This window comes from Protopterus annectens, chromosome 2.part1 (genome assembly GCF_019279795.1).
Source record: "Protopterus annectens isolate FY-2018-M chromosome 2.part1, PAN1.0, whole genome shotgun sequence".
Classification (NCBI taxonomy): domain Eukaryota; kingdom Metazoa; phylum Chordata; order Ceratodontiformes; family Protopteridae; genus Protopterus; species Protopterus annectens.
In genome coordinates this window covers 781,587,705-781,603,956 of record NC_056729.1, presented here as the reverse complement: position 1 = coordinate 781,603,956, position 16,252 = coordinate 781,587,705, and the positions used below count along the sequence as shown (strand labels likewise).

The 16,252-nt window shown below is 41.6% G+C and overlaps 1 protein-coding gene across 1 annotated transcript in view; it reads left to right on the top strand.

Moving 5' to 3' along the window:
* AASDH (aminoadipate-semialdehyde dehydrogenase) overlaps positions 1-16,252 on the top strand; it is a 1,090,146-nt gene that overhangs the window by 995,529 nt on the left and 78,365 nt on the right. The window contains exon 13 of the mRNA XM_044062487.1: positions 2,964-3,086. Within this exon, the coding sequence (XP_043918422.1) occupies positions 2,964-3,086 (123 nt within the window). The remainder of the gene's footprint in view (positions 1-2,963; positions 3,087-16,252) is intronic.

Here is a 16,252-nt window from a genome sequence, read left to right as displayed (position 1 = left end):
AGTACACTAAACACCGAAAATGTGATAAGAGACTTAGGGACACAGCTGGACAGTGGTCTCACCTTCGATAACCACATCGCCACAACAGTCAGGAAATCCTTCAATGTGGCACACTTCATCACTAAGGGCTTTTCATCCAGAAAAAAGGAGGTCATTGTCCCACTGTACTCATCCCCCATTAGACCCATTATAGAATACAACACCCCATTTGGTATGTACCTTTCAAGACATCTGCCAACAAATGGAAAGGCTGCAGAAATACCTCACTAAAAGAATCACAGGCCTAAAGCAGATGCCCTATGCTGACCGTCTAAAAAAAACTCCACCTGTACTCTGTTGGCATATCGTCTACTCAGAGACGATTTCTCCTTAACATACAAGGCTATGTCAAACCCAGAGTTGTTGGACATGCTACATTTAAAGAAATCCCAATCCCTCAGAGCCACATGCTCCAGGGATCTAAACCTTGTCATCACAATGAACAAAACATGCTGGAGGGGTAGTTTCCTGACCCATAGACTCCCTAGACTCTGGAATAGACTGCCCATACCTGTCAAGCAGAGCGCCTCTTTGGCCCTCTTCAAAAGGAACCTTGATGATTGGATGGGAGATAGGAAATTCACCCCGGGGATCACGTCAGTTGCCCTGCTATACAGGGGTCCAGGGAAGTAAATACTGTGGGAAGAAATAGCCAGGGAATTGTTATGGTTAGGTTTGTATAGGCCCTAGGGCCGATAGCCTAGTCCCAGCCTATGAACCTATGCAAGAATCAAGTGTGGCTTGAGATTAAACTGACTGGTGCAAAATAACAGACTAAGTGAGATGTTTCGCTGGTAATCATATTTAAAGGTGGTACATATTAGCAGTAAATTGCCTCTGCTTTTTCTGTAATATAAGAAATATGAATTTATATCTAAATAAGTGAGGGTTCAAGAGACCATCCATACCATGGTACTTCTGAGATTGACTTTTACTGTAAAATTTCTTGCTTGTTGATATATGACTTTTGGATGAAAATTCTAGAGTATTATAGAATCCGTCCGTATGGGTATCTGTCTGTCACTCTTGCTCTCTCATTTTCTGTATACATATATGCAAACCTTTTTGATCATGGTTATTGGCAAACTTGCTTGTAAGTGTTGAATTAAAACTCTTTCGGCGTTTCCTGGTTGGGGTCGCCACAGCGGAACTCCAGTCTGCTAATGAGTGGCAGTGAATTTTTACTGTGTTGAGTTGCCAGCCCGGCACCCAACCTTCAAGGAAGGCACACCCAAACACACACGCACCTACCTGTATGTCTTTAAATTCACTCAACCGTGGGGAAGACATGGAAACTCCACACAGAATGCGCTTCAGCCGAGAATTGAACTGTATGTTGAATTACCAGGTGCAAAAACACTGAGCTAATGAAAATAAATTTACTAAAACATACACAGCTTTCCCTTGTAAAATAATTTGTCATTCATAACATACTCTTTTTTTATACCACACAAACAAGAAGACACTACTCTGTGGTTACAGTCATACCAGAAATACTGTAAACATGTGTTTATGCCTTCTTTGAGTTTTGACTTGGCATGTATCTCACAGTACAGCCATTGTTTCCACATCCCGACTAGTGCTGCTGGGGAGTGGATGTGCAGTAAATGTAGTGCAGGGCTGTCACTTCCTTCCACAAGTAATGTAGACTTACAGAAGTTCTTGTATCCCTTAGAATGAATACTTCCATATGTTCTCTGGTCTTCTTTGAGGAATTAGTATGGAATGGGTGTTCTTAGACATGCTCCCTCCCATCTCCCCTAGCAGAGGCATGCAAGCAGACATGCCCCTTCTCTCCTCTCCCATCTCCATTTAGCTATTCCAGTAATTGAGCCCAGTCATCTGGGTTGTAGTTAGGGCTCAGTCCCTCTGTGGCTTGGAGCAGAATACTAAGACTTTACTGAATTTAGCATTCATGTTCAACATCTTGCAAAAATCTCCACAGCTTGTAATAGTAGTTTAGTATAAAAAGAGCCTCATACTGCACTAAGTAGTTTAAAACTACATTTCCACTTCAGATTTTTACTATTTTACCAATTTACTGTATGTCCTCCCTGTGGTCGCGTGGGTTTCCTCCGGGTGCTCCAGTTTCCTCCTACATCCCAAAGACATGCTGTAGGTGGATTGGACACACTAAATTGGCCCTAGGTGTGAGTGCGTGCGTGTGTGTGCCTTCTGTGGAAGGTTGGGCACCAGGCTGGCAACTTGACACTGTAAAACTCCACTGCCAATCATGAGCGGACAGTGATCTGCTGTGGCGACCCCTAACTGGGAAAAGCCGAAAGAAGAAGAACACCAATTTACTGTACCCGACTGTGTATAGGATCTTGAGATTAAGCTTTCTGATAAAGTTGAAGTTGTTTGTGCCCACAATAGCACATTACCGTAAACAAAAAACTGCTTCCGTTTACTATTATTACATAAGATATTAAGAGTATCTGGAAGATAGATACATTATTTTGGTATTATAAAGTGAAGTCTTGTGTTTTTGCACCTCTTTGCACTTCTTTTGAGATTCAGACATGGAGATCATTGGATAGATTATACTAATTCTGTGCTAATAGCCATGTTTCATATCTCCCAAGTTGCCAGTTAACAGAATATACTTTTATGACAACAGCTTAAATGAAACTTAAAATACAGGTGAAGTAGTTTAAATTACTTGTGACTACAGACATGACTCAGTTTGTGAAAAGCACTCACCAGAACCAAAATTTCCTGACCAAGACACTGATTTGCTGTCTGTTAGGAAAAGTGTTTGGTAGGCGGCAACCCAGTCTGAGATGGTGTCATCTGCTGTTTTCATTGACAGGCTCCATTAAAAAATATATAAATGTTTTTTTTTTCATTTTTTTAAGGTAGAGCATTAGAACATTTCAAGACTATGTTTTTATTCTGATATTACTTTTTATTTCACTAACCAGGAACAAAAGTGCAGTTGGAAGCAAAACTGTGGAGGAGCTCTCTTCTCATCTCCATTTTTAAACTTATCACCTCGACTCTTGTATGCTGCAACACTTGGTGGAGTTCTGCTTTCTTTGAATCCAGTAAGTGAAATTATTTTACTCAGTCTCCTGTCTTTATGGTTTGCAGACTATGAACCATGTGTAACATGCTGAAATGTGAGTTTTGCATTCCTCTATTCATTTTGTTGTTTATTTTTTGTAAGGATGCATCACCCTGTAGTAGTTTTGAAGGGATGCAGACCATTTGCATCTCTTTAGCTCCTTTGGTCAAGACAATCCTATTTTATATATTTTGTAGCTGTACATTTTTGAGTCTTTGTGCTGAAAGATTTTTATTTTTTCCGGAGTAATTAATCTCTAAAGCTGTCTTGAAACAGAGAGATTTGTAAATACCTTTGTACAAACGCTTTTGTGTTATTCATAGTCTTTCTAATTGAATAGACTTTTGCTTTGTAGCTTTTGTCCTTATTTAGTCGTCTCCTCCGGGGTATTAAAAGCAATTAGAAAAAAATAACAGAACTTGCACACACTACCTTATGAAAGAACCCGATATCAAGTCCTTGGCTTAACGCAGAATATCAAGAAAAAAGCCAAGAAAAAAATGGAACAGCCATCATCTTGTTTTCACTTGCTAAATGTAGCAGTTTAGTGAGCATAATAAAAAAAGTACATCAAAAGAAAATTAAAACAAATGAGCAAACATATAAAAGTATCTGTAGCAGCAATTACAAGAACTGCTCCTTAAAAAAATGTTTAGTGAGCGTGGGGGAAAATAGAGCAAGTAATGCACCTGTGCATGTACAGGTGTGTGTGTGTGTGAGAGAGAGAGAAAGAGCGAGTGAGCACACATAGTTCTTAATTTCTTTAGTAAAGAATTTTGCACAGAGCTAGCAGTAATGGGATACAGTGGGGACCAACAGTAATGGGGTACAAAGATGCAGAATTGGGGACATTGTTTATATATTATGCTAATTCATAATATTTTAGAACAGTAAAAAGTTTGAAATTATACTGTCTGGATTTGTTGACTGACTATACTTCTCAGAGGTTTACGAGAAAAATCAAACTTTCCTCAAGCGACACAACAAAAATATGAAGCAAAATCAGAAGCAGTTGAGATGTGTGTGTGTGTGTGTGTGTGTGTGTGTGTGTGTGTGTGTGTGTGTGTGTGTGTGTGTGTGTGTGCGTGTGCGCGCGCACATGAGTATGTTTAGGGGAACTGTATTTATTTTTTGTACTGTATTTATTTTTCTGTTTGCTTGATCAAAATGAGACATCTGAGATGGTAAGATCATACAGCCCATGACAAGTAAAAGGGGTTTCAAAATGTGTGACAGCGGTGGAAGTAAGGCAGATATGTCTGTTCTTTCCTAGCTCAATCTCTGGTATGTTTTTATGGAGTATTGTACTTCCTATGCTAATATTGTTTAATTAGGTATGATGCTTCTCAAAGGCTTAGGAACAAGTGCACCGTACATTTCTTTGAGAACACAGGAGGAAATATCATTTGAACTGCTCACTTTACTAAATCTCATAGCTTCTTAGAGCTCCTAAAGACATAGTGCAGAAAATGCTTTTTTTCATATAGTGGATGAGATATTATCACCAAGATAGTCCTGCTAGTCCTAACGGAATTTATGAGAAGTCATTTTAGGATGTTTTAGGATATAGCAATCTCCTTATTTGAATTTACCAGGAGAGAGAGGATCTATGCTTCTCACTCAAAATAGCTTTACTATCAGTATCATGAGCGTGGCTTAGTTGAAACTTACGTGTCTGATACTCTGAATGCAGAAAAAACATTAATAGACATTGAGAATGTCGAATGTAATTGATTGCATAACAGCAATCTAGCCAATGCAGTCGAGCATGACATTCTCAGGTATATGTAGTCTGGCATGTGGTGCATACGTGGGTGATGTTTGTATTGAGATCACGGGACAGTGCGGATCAGGAGATTTACCCCTTTCTGCACTGTAGTGCGATCTCGGAGTTGGAATATAGAAGTGGCAGGAGGGTACAGGGGGACTTGCCCCCCTGCAAAAAAATGACTGTCAGTACATTGTAGAAAGGGCATCAAAGTGCAGGATTCAAATTCGATTTTGAATCGTTTGGTGTCCGATCTTTCATATTGTTTACTATTGTGAACATTGAACATGTAAACTGCATTTTTGATAGGTTTATGTTGTAATTTTCGATGTTTTAATAGTAAACCCTCAATATATATATATATCTATAGGACTGTAGGTAAAATTTACATTCTAAGCTTTTTTTTTTTTTCACTGCTAATGATGTTGTACCTCATTTAGTTGGGAGATGATGTTTTAGAAATTGCTGTACACCTCATCCTGTCCAAGATAAAAACTTACATGCTGTGTGGTGTCATGTCTTTAGTATTGAGAATCTGGCTTCACAATGATGTGCTTTGTATATGTAGTGTAGAGCTCTGCCTCTGGCCTTTGGAGACATTTCAGAAGTGTTTGTGCATGCCTTGCTGTTCTAGTCAAAGCTGTCTTTTCCTGTGCAAGCTTTACTGTATGAATTAAATTGTTTTCATCAAAGTTGTCTGCAAAATGACTCCTTCAGGGAATTCTACTTGAATTCCAAGCATCAAAAGACTGAACACCTCTTCACTGAGATCTTGGATTAGGAGGATTTTTCTAGAATTGTTATTCTTATTTGAAGTGTTCAGAACGTGATACCCTGTTTTGGTGCCTTTTCTTGGTTTTCAGAGCAGCCGTTAATCGGGGTGTAGTTAATGATCATTTTCCATTCAACGATGAAAGATCTGAACAAGTCTGTAGATTAGAATTCCAAAATTTTTTGATAATTTGCTGAAAAAAGTATATGCTTTGATCTAAATTCAGGAGAGTCACTTTGGTAATAATTAACAACTTGGATGCATGGGCTTTAATTCCTACCATTTTTCTGCAGAAATGTAGGAAAGATAGTGTGATTAGGATACCTGCCCAGGTGCAAACTTTTAAGGGGTGTTGAACCATAAAAAAATTACAAGTCTTTCTAGCTGTCATTCAACAACTGGGATCACTTATTACATTTGTAAACTCAGCCTTTTATTTTTAAGGTAGTTAGTTTTAAAGAAAAATAGCTTGACATTTAGGCAGTTTACAAGCTGTTTTAATAAGTTATTTCAATTTACATCATTTGTTAAACAGTGGATACACTGACTTTTAAAACTTCAGTTCTACTGCAAAAAAATATTGATAGGTTGACAGTTTGAAAGATAATAAACAATCAATAGCAACTTATAAACTGTCAAACATGTTAAATGTTCAGCAGGGGAGTATGTAATGGATATGCTGCCCTGGCACCAGATTCCCCAGCTTCCAGCTCTGATTCTCAGCATTGTAGATTCTTCATTTGGGCTGATGTGGGCCATCCATTAAACTATAAAAGACAGGTGCTTAGTCAATTTTTTTCTCACCACTTGATTGCATTTCTTGTTATCAAGTACTACATCTGCCAGTTATAGGTTCCTAATCTCATGGCTATAAATGTAAAAAAAACAATAATAGATATGAGAGTGTACTGACTTCCTCACAATAATCTTGTAATTGTAGTGGACAAAGTTCATCTAAAGATTTTTATTCTTAGGCTTATTCTGCTTAATCTGTTCACATAATGGTGAATGTTATCAGCACTTTATAAGCGTTACTAAAAGTACAGTAATCAGAAAGCTGAAAGTGTTACAGGATCTTATTTTGTAGATAATAATTGTGAGCTAGAAAACTGAGATAAAGGAAAAGCTTTTGAATATTTTCACTGGATTTACCTATCAGACCTAAAGGGTCCAAGACCACTAAAAGAGGATGCGTATTTGAACAAAAAGAAGCAGACAAAGCTATCATTATCCAGCAGTGACTCACCTGTGAAGGCCATCACTACTAGGAATAAATAGCCTTTTGTACAGGTGCATAGACATGACAGACACTGGTAAACATGACATTAACTTCATCTTCTTGAATGGCCACCATTCTAAATAAAGGTAGATTATCTTTGCCTAGATGTATGGTTCCTTGCATGAACTCCATCTGGACAAATGTTTTTGGTGCTTGCTATACAGGTGGAGTTTTTAGATCAGGACATGTTAATATTGATATCATTCACTTCTTTGTCAGTTCATTCCTTGTTAAGGAAACCAAAACAAGTATGACCTCTACCTGGTGCACAACGGACTGCCTCTGAATCATCAGTCATTGACTGTTCACTACTGAGGCAACAGCATTGGTTATTTTCCATAAAAGATGTATTCTTATGTTTTCATTTGGGAATATTTTAAAGTATTGCTGGATACAGTTCAGCTTCAAAGTCTGATTTGCTGTCAGAAGTCACTGTGTCAGCATCATTGTAGTAACTAAACATCTGATGTTGTTAATCTTCATTAATTCCTTACTGATGGGTTATCGGTTATTGGTTATTTTCCATAAAAGATGTATTCTTATGATTTCATTTGGGAATATTTTAAAGTATTGTAGGATACAGTTCAGCTTCAAAGTCTGATGTGCTGTTAGAAGTCACTGTGTCAGCATCATTGTAGTAACTAAACATCTGATGTTGTTAATCTTCATTAATTCCTTACTGATGGGTTATCAGTTCCATCCTTGGAACCGAGCCGGCCTTATACCAAGCTCGCATCAGCCAAAAACTCTTACGCCAAAATCTTACCCATAATGCTCTGCTCCCTGTTACCTCAGATCTCGTTTGCCATGTTGCTGCACAGCAGTGTCAAGTCTTTTGTCTCAGCTAAGTGTTCAATTTTTTGAAGTTTTTCTATTATTAGTGTTTAGAAAGTTTTCAATTCTTCACTATCTCTATCCTCCTACCCTATCGCAATGTTGAGACTGTCTCCCTAAAGTATTTTCCTTTTTCTTACCTTTGAGGTAATTCTTCTTCTCCCTTTATTACCCTTCTGGGTAGTTTCTTAACCTTTAGTAGTGTCATAGTTTCTCCCTTGATATCACAATGTCGGATAAGAAAAGTAGTGTTGGTTTCAAACAGCGTACAGAATGCGGACATAAGTTACCGCTTTCTATTGGACATGATTTGTGTGTTTATTGTCTGAATGTTTCCCACCTTTCAGTGGACCCTCCGTGTGGGATTTTTAGAAAATTTCTCGACGAGGACTCTGAATGAAAGGGAGAATAAACTTATTCTAAAAGGCCTCCTTAAAACTCCTTTCTGTGAGGCTATCTCTGGGTCGGAGGGCTCACCCCCTCCTTCTAAACCGTGTAAGAGGCGTTCTTCTTCTTCCTTCTCAAGGTCGCTCACTTCATCTCCCTCTGGAGATCACAAGGAGTCGACTCACAAAAAGGTCAAAATTTCGGGCCCAGCGCTGCCATCTGTGGTTCTTTCAGTCCCAGCCTCGGCACTGCCCAAGTTTATTCTCACTCCAGCTATGTCTTCTTCATCGCCACTGCCACTGGAGTTCCCGGTGCAGACACTTACGGCTCCAACAGTTTTGTCGTAGCCTTTTTCGGCACCTCTTACATCAGTGCAGACCCTCTTGGCACCGTCTCTACAGGTACAGTCTCCTTCGGCACCATTGGTGCAGACTCCTTCTTCTCCGTCCTTGCCGATGCAATCAACATCCAGGATACTGCCCTCTACGGTGCAGATGCCTTCGGCACTGAGCTGCTTGGTGCAGTCACTTTCGGCACCGTCATTACCAGTGCAGACACCTTCTTCGACGGCACCGTATTCATCGGTGCAGACATTTGCCACACTGCCATTTGTGGTGCAGACACCCTCAATGCCTATGGCACCACCTTTGTCACTGCAGATACCCTCGGCACCATTCTCCTTGGTGCAGACACCCTCGGTTCTGGGCTCTGCACCACACGAACTCGCAAGAACTAAGTACTCTCCCTCCTTAGATCCTTTTGTGGGAAGTCAGTACAGCCCCTTTTTAGACAGGCCAGAATCTCCATCAGGTGTCTCTATGAGGTCGACCAGGAGCCTGTCAGAACAGGATGTGTTGCGGCTTGTTGATCAGTTGCTTGTGGCCAGGGGCCTCTCTCACCCATCTAAACCTGCACTCCCTCTTGCAGGTGACCATATTTCTCCACAGACTCCTTCTTACACTCCTCCTTCGACTTCCAGGGAAGCATAGAAGCCCCTTCCTTTGACAGTATCTTCCCTTCCTTCAACACCAACAGTGGACCTCACTTTGGAGCCAGAGTCATCCTTGTGGTCCTTCTCAGGCTAGCGGCTGTGCCATGGGGGCAGGCATTCATGGTTCAATGCCAATTTTTTCTATGGCATCCTCCAGGAATCCTCCTCTCCTCATGCTCCACAGTCCTCTTGAGACTCCTGGCCTGGGGGTTGGCTCATCAGAGCGGGGTGTGACCCCGGTTCCGGGCTCTCATCCCTCTTCGGGTGGACTGGCCTTCCAGGCCATGGAGAGGGCACTTTCCTCTGCTGGCAAAACATCCCTGTCAGAGTCCTTGCCCCCCTCTGTGTTGCTACTGTCGCAAACCACAACTACCGGACCCCGGGCACAAGGGCCTCAGGTTTCTCCCCCTCAGGAGGTCCCCTCCTTGCAAGCTTCCCCAGACCTCCCCATTGAGGAAGTCCCTTGCAAGGCTTCATGCAAGAGGAAGCACATGGACTCCAATGAGGAGTCTCTGCCCGAAGATACGGACTTTGATGACATTGAAGAGTCCCCACGGTCACCCTTTGATGAGGTGCCCTTTGGTGACGTCTTCGAGATCCTAAAACAGAGGGGTGACTGGAAGTCGTCCAACCCTTCCTCAGAGGAATCCGTATGCCTGCAGGCCTTTTATGCCTGGCCCTCTACCTCTGGGGTTACCCCACCGGCCGCTGAGCTCATCGTCCAGCATGCATGAAAGGCTCCTGACACTTTGGAAGCTATACCTTGGAGGCCTGACAAAAATTTATCTCCCCCTGCTGAACATCCTCATTGTTCTAAAGGTCTTCCAGTAGATGCCATGGTGGTGGCGGCTGCAACCAAAAAAGACTTGGCAGAAGAAAGCCAGACTGTCCACCTGTCCAACAAGGAGTCTCGGGCGATAGATAGACTCAGGAAGCATGTGTTTGCTTCATCGACCTTCATTGTAAGGTGATAATCCAAAACGTGAGCAAGTAGTGGATAAATAAAACTAATAACCAAGTAACCACCACCGATTCCAGGCACAAATAAATCCTTCATTGTAAGGTCCTTGAACTACTTGGCACACTTTACGAGGCTCCAGAGAGACCTTATCAACCAAAACACTGAAACCCCTAGATTGTCAGTTTCTGTGTTAAAGCTGGTATCTTCTTTGCTGTGTGAAGAAGAGTCCCAAAACCGTGTTAAATTATCAATGCTTTCTTTAACAGTAACATTTTTCTGGCATGGACTGAAAAAGGATGTGTGGCCATTTGTTAACACAGACGTCTTGAAGGAACTGATGCTGTTTGGCTGGTGAGCTGATCCCAGGCAAACTTCTCCTGCAGTGACCCACCCCAAGTCAAGTCTCTGAGCATAAGGGGCATCGACCAGTCTATTAATTTTCTCATGCACTTTGTGTACTTCTAAAATGTCTGTTTCAAGAAGCAAAAGGATAGAAGCACCAGAATTAACAGCTGGAATGAGGTGAGAAATTGGGCGGAGGTGAGGGTGATGATAAACCACCTCTGAAGAAGGAATTTCTGATTTGTCATCAGGTATCATGTCACACTTTATCAGTGTAGGTAATAGGAATCACTTTTCCTTATCAAAAGATTCAGTAACAAAGTCTATGGCTCTTCTGCCTGCAGTTTCCATAATGCCTGCGCATGTCTTTAGAGTATAGGGAGCTGCAGTTGTTTCAGTGTTAAAGATATCGAAAAAGTCTGACCTTGCTAGTGATTTGTTGCTCTGCTCATCAAGAACTGCATAAATATTCACTGCTTTGTCTCTCTTCCCGGTGGGATACCCTGTGACTAAACAGATTTTAGAACATGACCATGGATTTTTACCTTGGCCACAGATTTCAGTGCACTTAGACATCAGTGAAGAAGGGGAATCCTCTTTTTGCTTCCTGCCCTGATCTTTCCTGTCTTCTACCATCCCTGCTGGTTGTGGAGGCAGATCAGGGTGCAAGGCCACTATGTGTTTCTCACTGCCACACACTGTGCACTCGACTGATATTTTACAGTCTTTAGCTATATGCTTAGTAAATTCACAGCACTTGAAACAGATGCCATTTTGTTTAAGAAAGGACATTCTCTCCTCAATAGGCTTACCTCTAAACCCTTTGCACCTTTTCAGAGGATGAGGCTTCCGGTGAATTGGGCATTGTCTATCAGGACTTTCTGTAGGCTCACCTTGCTGCTGTCTTGACAGTTTGTGACCCTTGAAGGTACAACTGTTTTGTATGTGAACACAGAAGTATTACCATGAGGCTTTTCTGGTCTGGATGGCGGACTACTGCTGCTAATGAAGGCAAAGCTGGGGTCGCTCCTAATCTTTGCTTGCTGCTGAACGAACCTAGAAAATACAAAGAAAGGGGGAAAAGCTACTCCATTTTCCTCTTTGTATTTAGCTCCAACAGATACCCACTTTTGTTGCAAGGTATATGGTAGTTTCTCCACTATTGGATTAGTACCACAAGCAGTGTCTAAATATGAAAGGCCTGTCAAATAGCCCTCCCCTTTAGCACATTCGATTTCTAGAAGAAGATCGCCCAGTTGTAATTTTGTATTGTCTTTACTGCTCAACTTGGGGAAGGTTTCAAGCTTTTTCAGTAGAGCACACCTTCAGTTGCTTCAGGTGAACCATACCTTTCTTCTAGCCTTTGCCATGCCATGTTAAGTCCTGCCAAAGGGTTAAATAAGTGTACTCTACGCATGCTCTTTGCGTGCTCTGCTGACTCTTTGCCAAACCATTTTATCATTAAGTCCAGCATTTATGCAACTGCCAAATTTAAGTCTCTAGTTGCACTCAGAAAGGAGGACTTCCATGCCCAATAGTTTTCCGGACAGTCATCAAACTTGATAAAACCTGAGTTAACCATTTCTTTGCGGATAAGATATTTTGTGACATCCTGTATGTTTTGGTCTTCAGGCATGTAATCTTTAGGCTGTGGTAGTGGGAGTCCTGGATTCCCATTTCTAAGGAGCTCTGGAGGTTGTTCTTTTGTTGGTTTGACACTGCTGACATCACAAGGCTGATGGAGAATACTCGGGACATCTGCTGGCTTTGGGCTGGATTCTCCTTGCATAATCTTTCCACAAGGGGGGAATCCACCTTGGATCCTGGAAATTACCGTCCCATCAGCCTGATGAGCCTTATCTGCAAGGCCATGGAGCGTATTATCATGGAACTTGTAAACAAAGACATTGGCAACCTTCAAACACTGGACCCCACCCAGTGTGGGTTCGTGAAGGGCCGATCTGGTCTCCTGAACTTGATTGACTTCTTCGAATTAGTCTCCAGAGCCATGGACAAGGGTTAGGTGGTCTACACAGCCTGTCTAGACCTTGCCAAGGCCTTTGACACCATCCCCCACTCTGGAATCATAGATAAACTTACTAAGCTGGGCATTAATCCCTACGTCACCCAATGGGTTGCTAACTGGCTTACTGATAGAACCCACACTGTAAAAGTAGCCTACTCCAAATCCAGCTCCAGACAAGTGACAAGTGGAGTACCTCAGGGTTCAGTCCTGGGAGCGCTCTTGTTTGGCATCTACTTCTCTGAAGTACAGGCCAACACTAAGGGACTCTGGATAACAAAGTTTGCAGATGACTGCAAACTGGGAGCCATTATTGAATCCCAAATGATGTGGATACTCTACAAAGGGCCTTACAGAAACAGATGCTTGGTGCCAGAGCCATGGGCTCAAGCTCAATGCCAAGAAATGTATAGTTATCCCCTTTGGGAAAAAACATGTATCTGTGAATTACCATATAGGTGGCAGTACACTAAACACCAAAAGTTTGATAAGAGACTTAGTGACACAGGTGGACAGTGGTCTCACCTTCGATAACCACATCGCCACAACAGTCAGGAAATCCTTCTATGTGGCACACCTCATCACTAAGGGCTTTTCATCCAGAAAAAAGGAGGTCATTGTCCCACTGTACTCATCCCTCATTAGACCCATTATAGAATACAATGCTTCATTTGGTATGTACCTCTCAAGACATCTGCAACAACTGGAAAGGCCACAGAAATACCTCACTAAAAGAATCACAAGCCTAAAGCAGATGCCCTACACTGACCGCCTTAAAAAACTCCACCTATACTCTGTCGCATATCGTCTACTCAGAGGCAATCTTTGCTTAACATACAAGGCCATGTCAAACCCAGAGCTGTTGGACATGCTACACTTAAAGAAATCCCAATCCCTCCGAGCCACACGCTCCAGGGATCTAAACCTTGTCATCACAATAAACAAAACATGCTGGAGGGATAGGTTCCTGACCCAGAGACTCCCCAGACTCTGGAATAGATTGCCCATACATGTCAAGCAGAGTGCCTCTTTGGTCCTCTTCAAAAGGAACCTTGATGATTGGATGGGAGAAAGGAAATTCACCCCGGGGATCACGTCAGTCACCCTGCTAGACAGGGGTCCAGGGAAGTAAATAGTGTGGGAAGAAATAGCAAGGGAATTGTTATGGCTAGGCTTGTATAGGCCCTAGGGCTGATAGCCTAGTACCAACCTATGAACCTATGACTGCTGGCTTGCATGCATACTAGTAGGTTTCTGGATGTACTCACTTGTACGTTCAGCAGAGGAGAGAGAGGTTTCTCTGGGACTTCTGGTTCTAGGTGAGTTATCTCGCTTACTGTTGAAACTGCTTCTAGGTAAGCAGCAGCCTCTGCTGCCGCAGCAGCTGTGCTCTGGCGCTGAAGAATATGTAGGTTAGCTTCCAATTCTGCCTTTTGTCACATCATAATGGCTTCTTTTTCAGCAAATGCCAGTTGAGCACGTGCTGCATCTGCTTTGGCACGAGCTCTGATTGCTAAGGAACATGCTGAGGACATCTTACTGGATCTTGATGATTTGGTGCCATGTGACCATGTATCATCTTTCGGGACACTAGAGCTGTTCTCCCTGCCATGCTGTGTCATGGGGGACATATCCTCAGGTTTATACTTCTTCCCTGATCTCAGACTCATATTTGCAGTGCAGCGACCTTTTGTATTCAGGACTGTAAGGATCTCCTTTTTACTGCTCTGTTCTCACAGCACCATGCGAGGTGTAGTACAGCTAAATAGACAGCTTAACACTTAAAGAAAATCCAGTAAGCGAAAGAATCAGGGTTTCTTGTAGCTTTACTGAAATTGCTTAACTCTTTGTAAAACTGCAACACAATACAAATAGCAACATATCAGAATATATGCAATATGCAGCACTTCTAAATACAAAGAATTACAACATACAAATTACTTACAGGAGATGTGAATGCCAGGGCCTGGGAAAAGAAGATCATGACTGCACTTCAAGAGGGCTAGAAGTGAAAGAAAGCTGCTTCCTGACTGAGTTACATCACTTCCTGAGGCTTGCTATAATACTGTAAAACAAGTTAATCTGTTATAAATAAAAGGCCACTAGATGGCAGTAACCGATCAAAAATGCTCAAACTGTACAACTATGATATAAACTGCCTGAATTGCTGTGAAGGGCAGAAATGTGTGTGTGCATGGGATATAATAAATATAGTTATTCTGAAATTTTGAATAAATTGTTGTAATCTACAGTACCACATATTTCATTTATTATACCCCCCGACTCCACTTTTTTTCTTTGTAGCTTTTTGTATTCAATACCGGTTTCTGTTGATTTCAGTGGACTGTGATGCTGTACTTTTTTGTCATAAGTACACTTGCAAGTGTCATATTAAACTTTAATAAGTTGGAGAATTATAGTGATACTAACTCATTTTAGGGTTTTCCATTTTTGATTGGTAAAGGGATGTGTCCTGAAAAGTTGGAATGCCATGCTTGACATTAGAGATGGTTATTTAAGGTAGGTTTTTTTTGCCTTTAGTTAGTGTTAAGTATTTTATTTTAGAGGTAGGATTTTATTTGAACGGCTCCTCGCATGGGATTGGAAGGTTTCATATTTAGGATGGGCAGTGGAGTGCCTGACTGGGTTTGGGATGTGACTTTCTACTTGCTGTTATTTCCTGGTTTTATGTATTACTTTGCAGGTGCCTTTGGCAGCTTGGATTTGTTGGAAGAGTCAGGGATAGGATTTTAGTTTGTGTTGTGCCTATGCATGATTATATTTCATGTTTTTGTTATTGTTCAGTTATGTTGATTTATGTACATCTGTCCATTTGTGAAAGGTTGTTGTGGACAGGGCCAGTGTTAGCATTTGGGGTCCCCCTAGACACTTCCAGTTTAGGTATCAGCCTGTCACTGCCACCTCTCCTAAGCAACCATTTAGTTTATGCAACAAACCTTTTGGAGTAGTACACACAGACTGTACTGTGTCTACAATGTTCTTAGATTACGACAGACCTATACTATAATATTTTGGCTTGTCTCACAAAGGGTCATTCATAGGTACTGGCATTTAACTGCAGTCATGATACAGTATAACAGCTGTGTCTACAGGGCTAGACTCAGGTGAAATTGTGCCATATTCACTGCCTAATGTTTCGCACACATGTATACACACACTCTTCAGTGCTCCCCTCTGTTTTCTCTCCAGTCGTGGGCTCCCCACACCATGCACATTTCTTCCCACTCCTACATTTTACCTAGCTCTTCAGCTTTTTCAAATAGTCACGCCTTTCTATATGTTCTGAAGCATATTTTAAATTTATTTTTCTTCTTATACAACCTTTTCATCCAGTGTTGGTTTGAACAGAAATTATGATTAAGAAAAGAAATTCAGTGTTGCTGTTCAACTTCAGTTTTCCTTGCATCCTTTCAACACACGTTTCCTGGCCAAGACAGCACAGTAATAACTACTTAGGAAATAATTCATTTTAGGGTATTCCTCATCCTTTTAATCCAGGGATGGCCTGAACAAAAATCAAGAGTAGGAAAGTAATTTTAGTCTTATTTTTTTCTTGAAAGGAAGACATAGGTTGTGCCCAAGGTAGATCAAAGTAAACTATCAAGACAGTTGTTGGGGGGATACACAAATCATATCTGGCAATACTGCCTGCCTCACTAAGTTCCCCCCAAAAAAGACGGTCATTGCCTATGCATCCCACTGGTGTTAGATTGAGATGAAAGCAGAGGTTCAAATCGCCAAAGCCATGTATTTCAAGTGGCAGCTGTC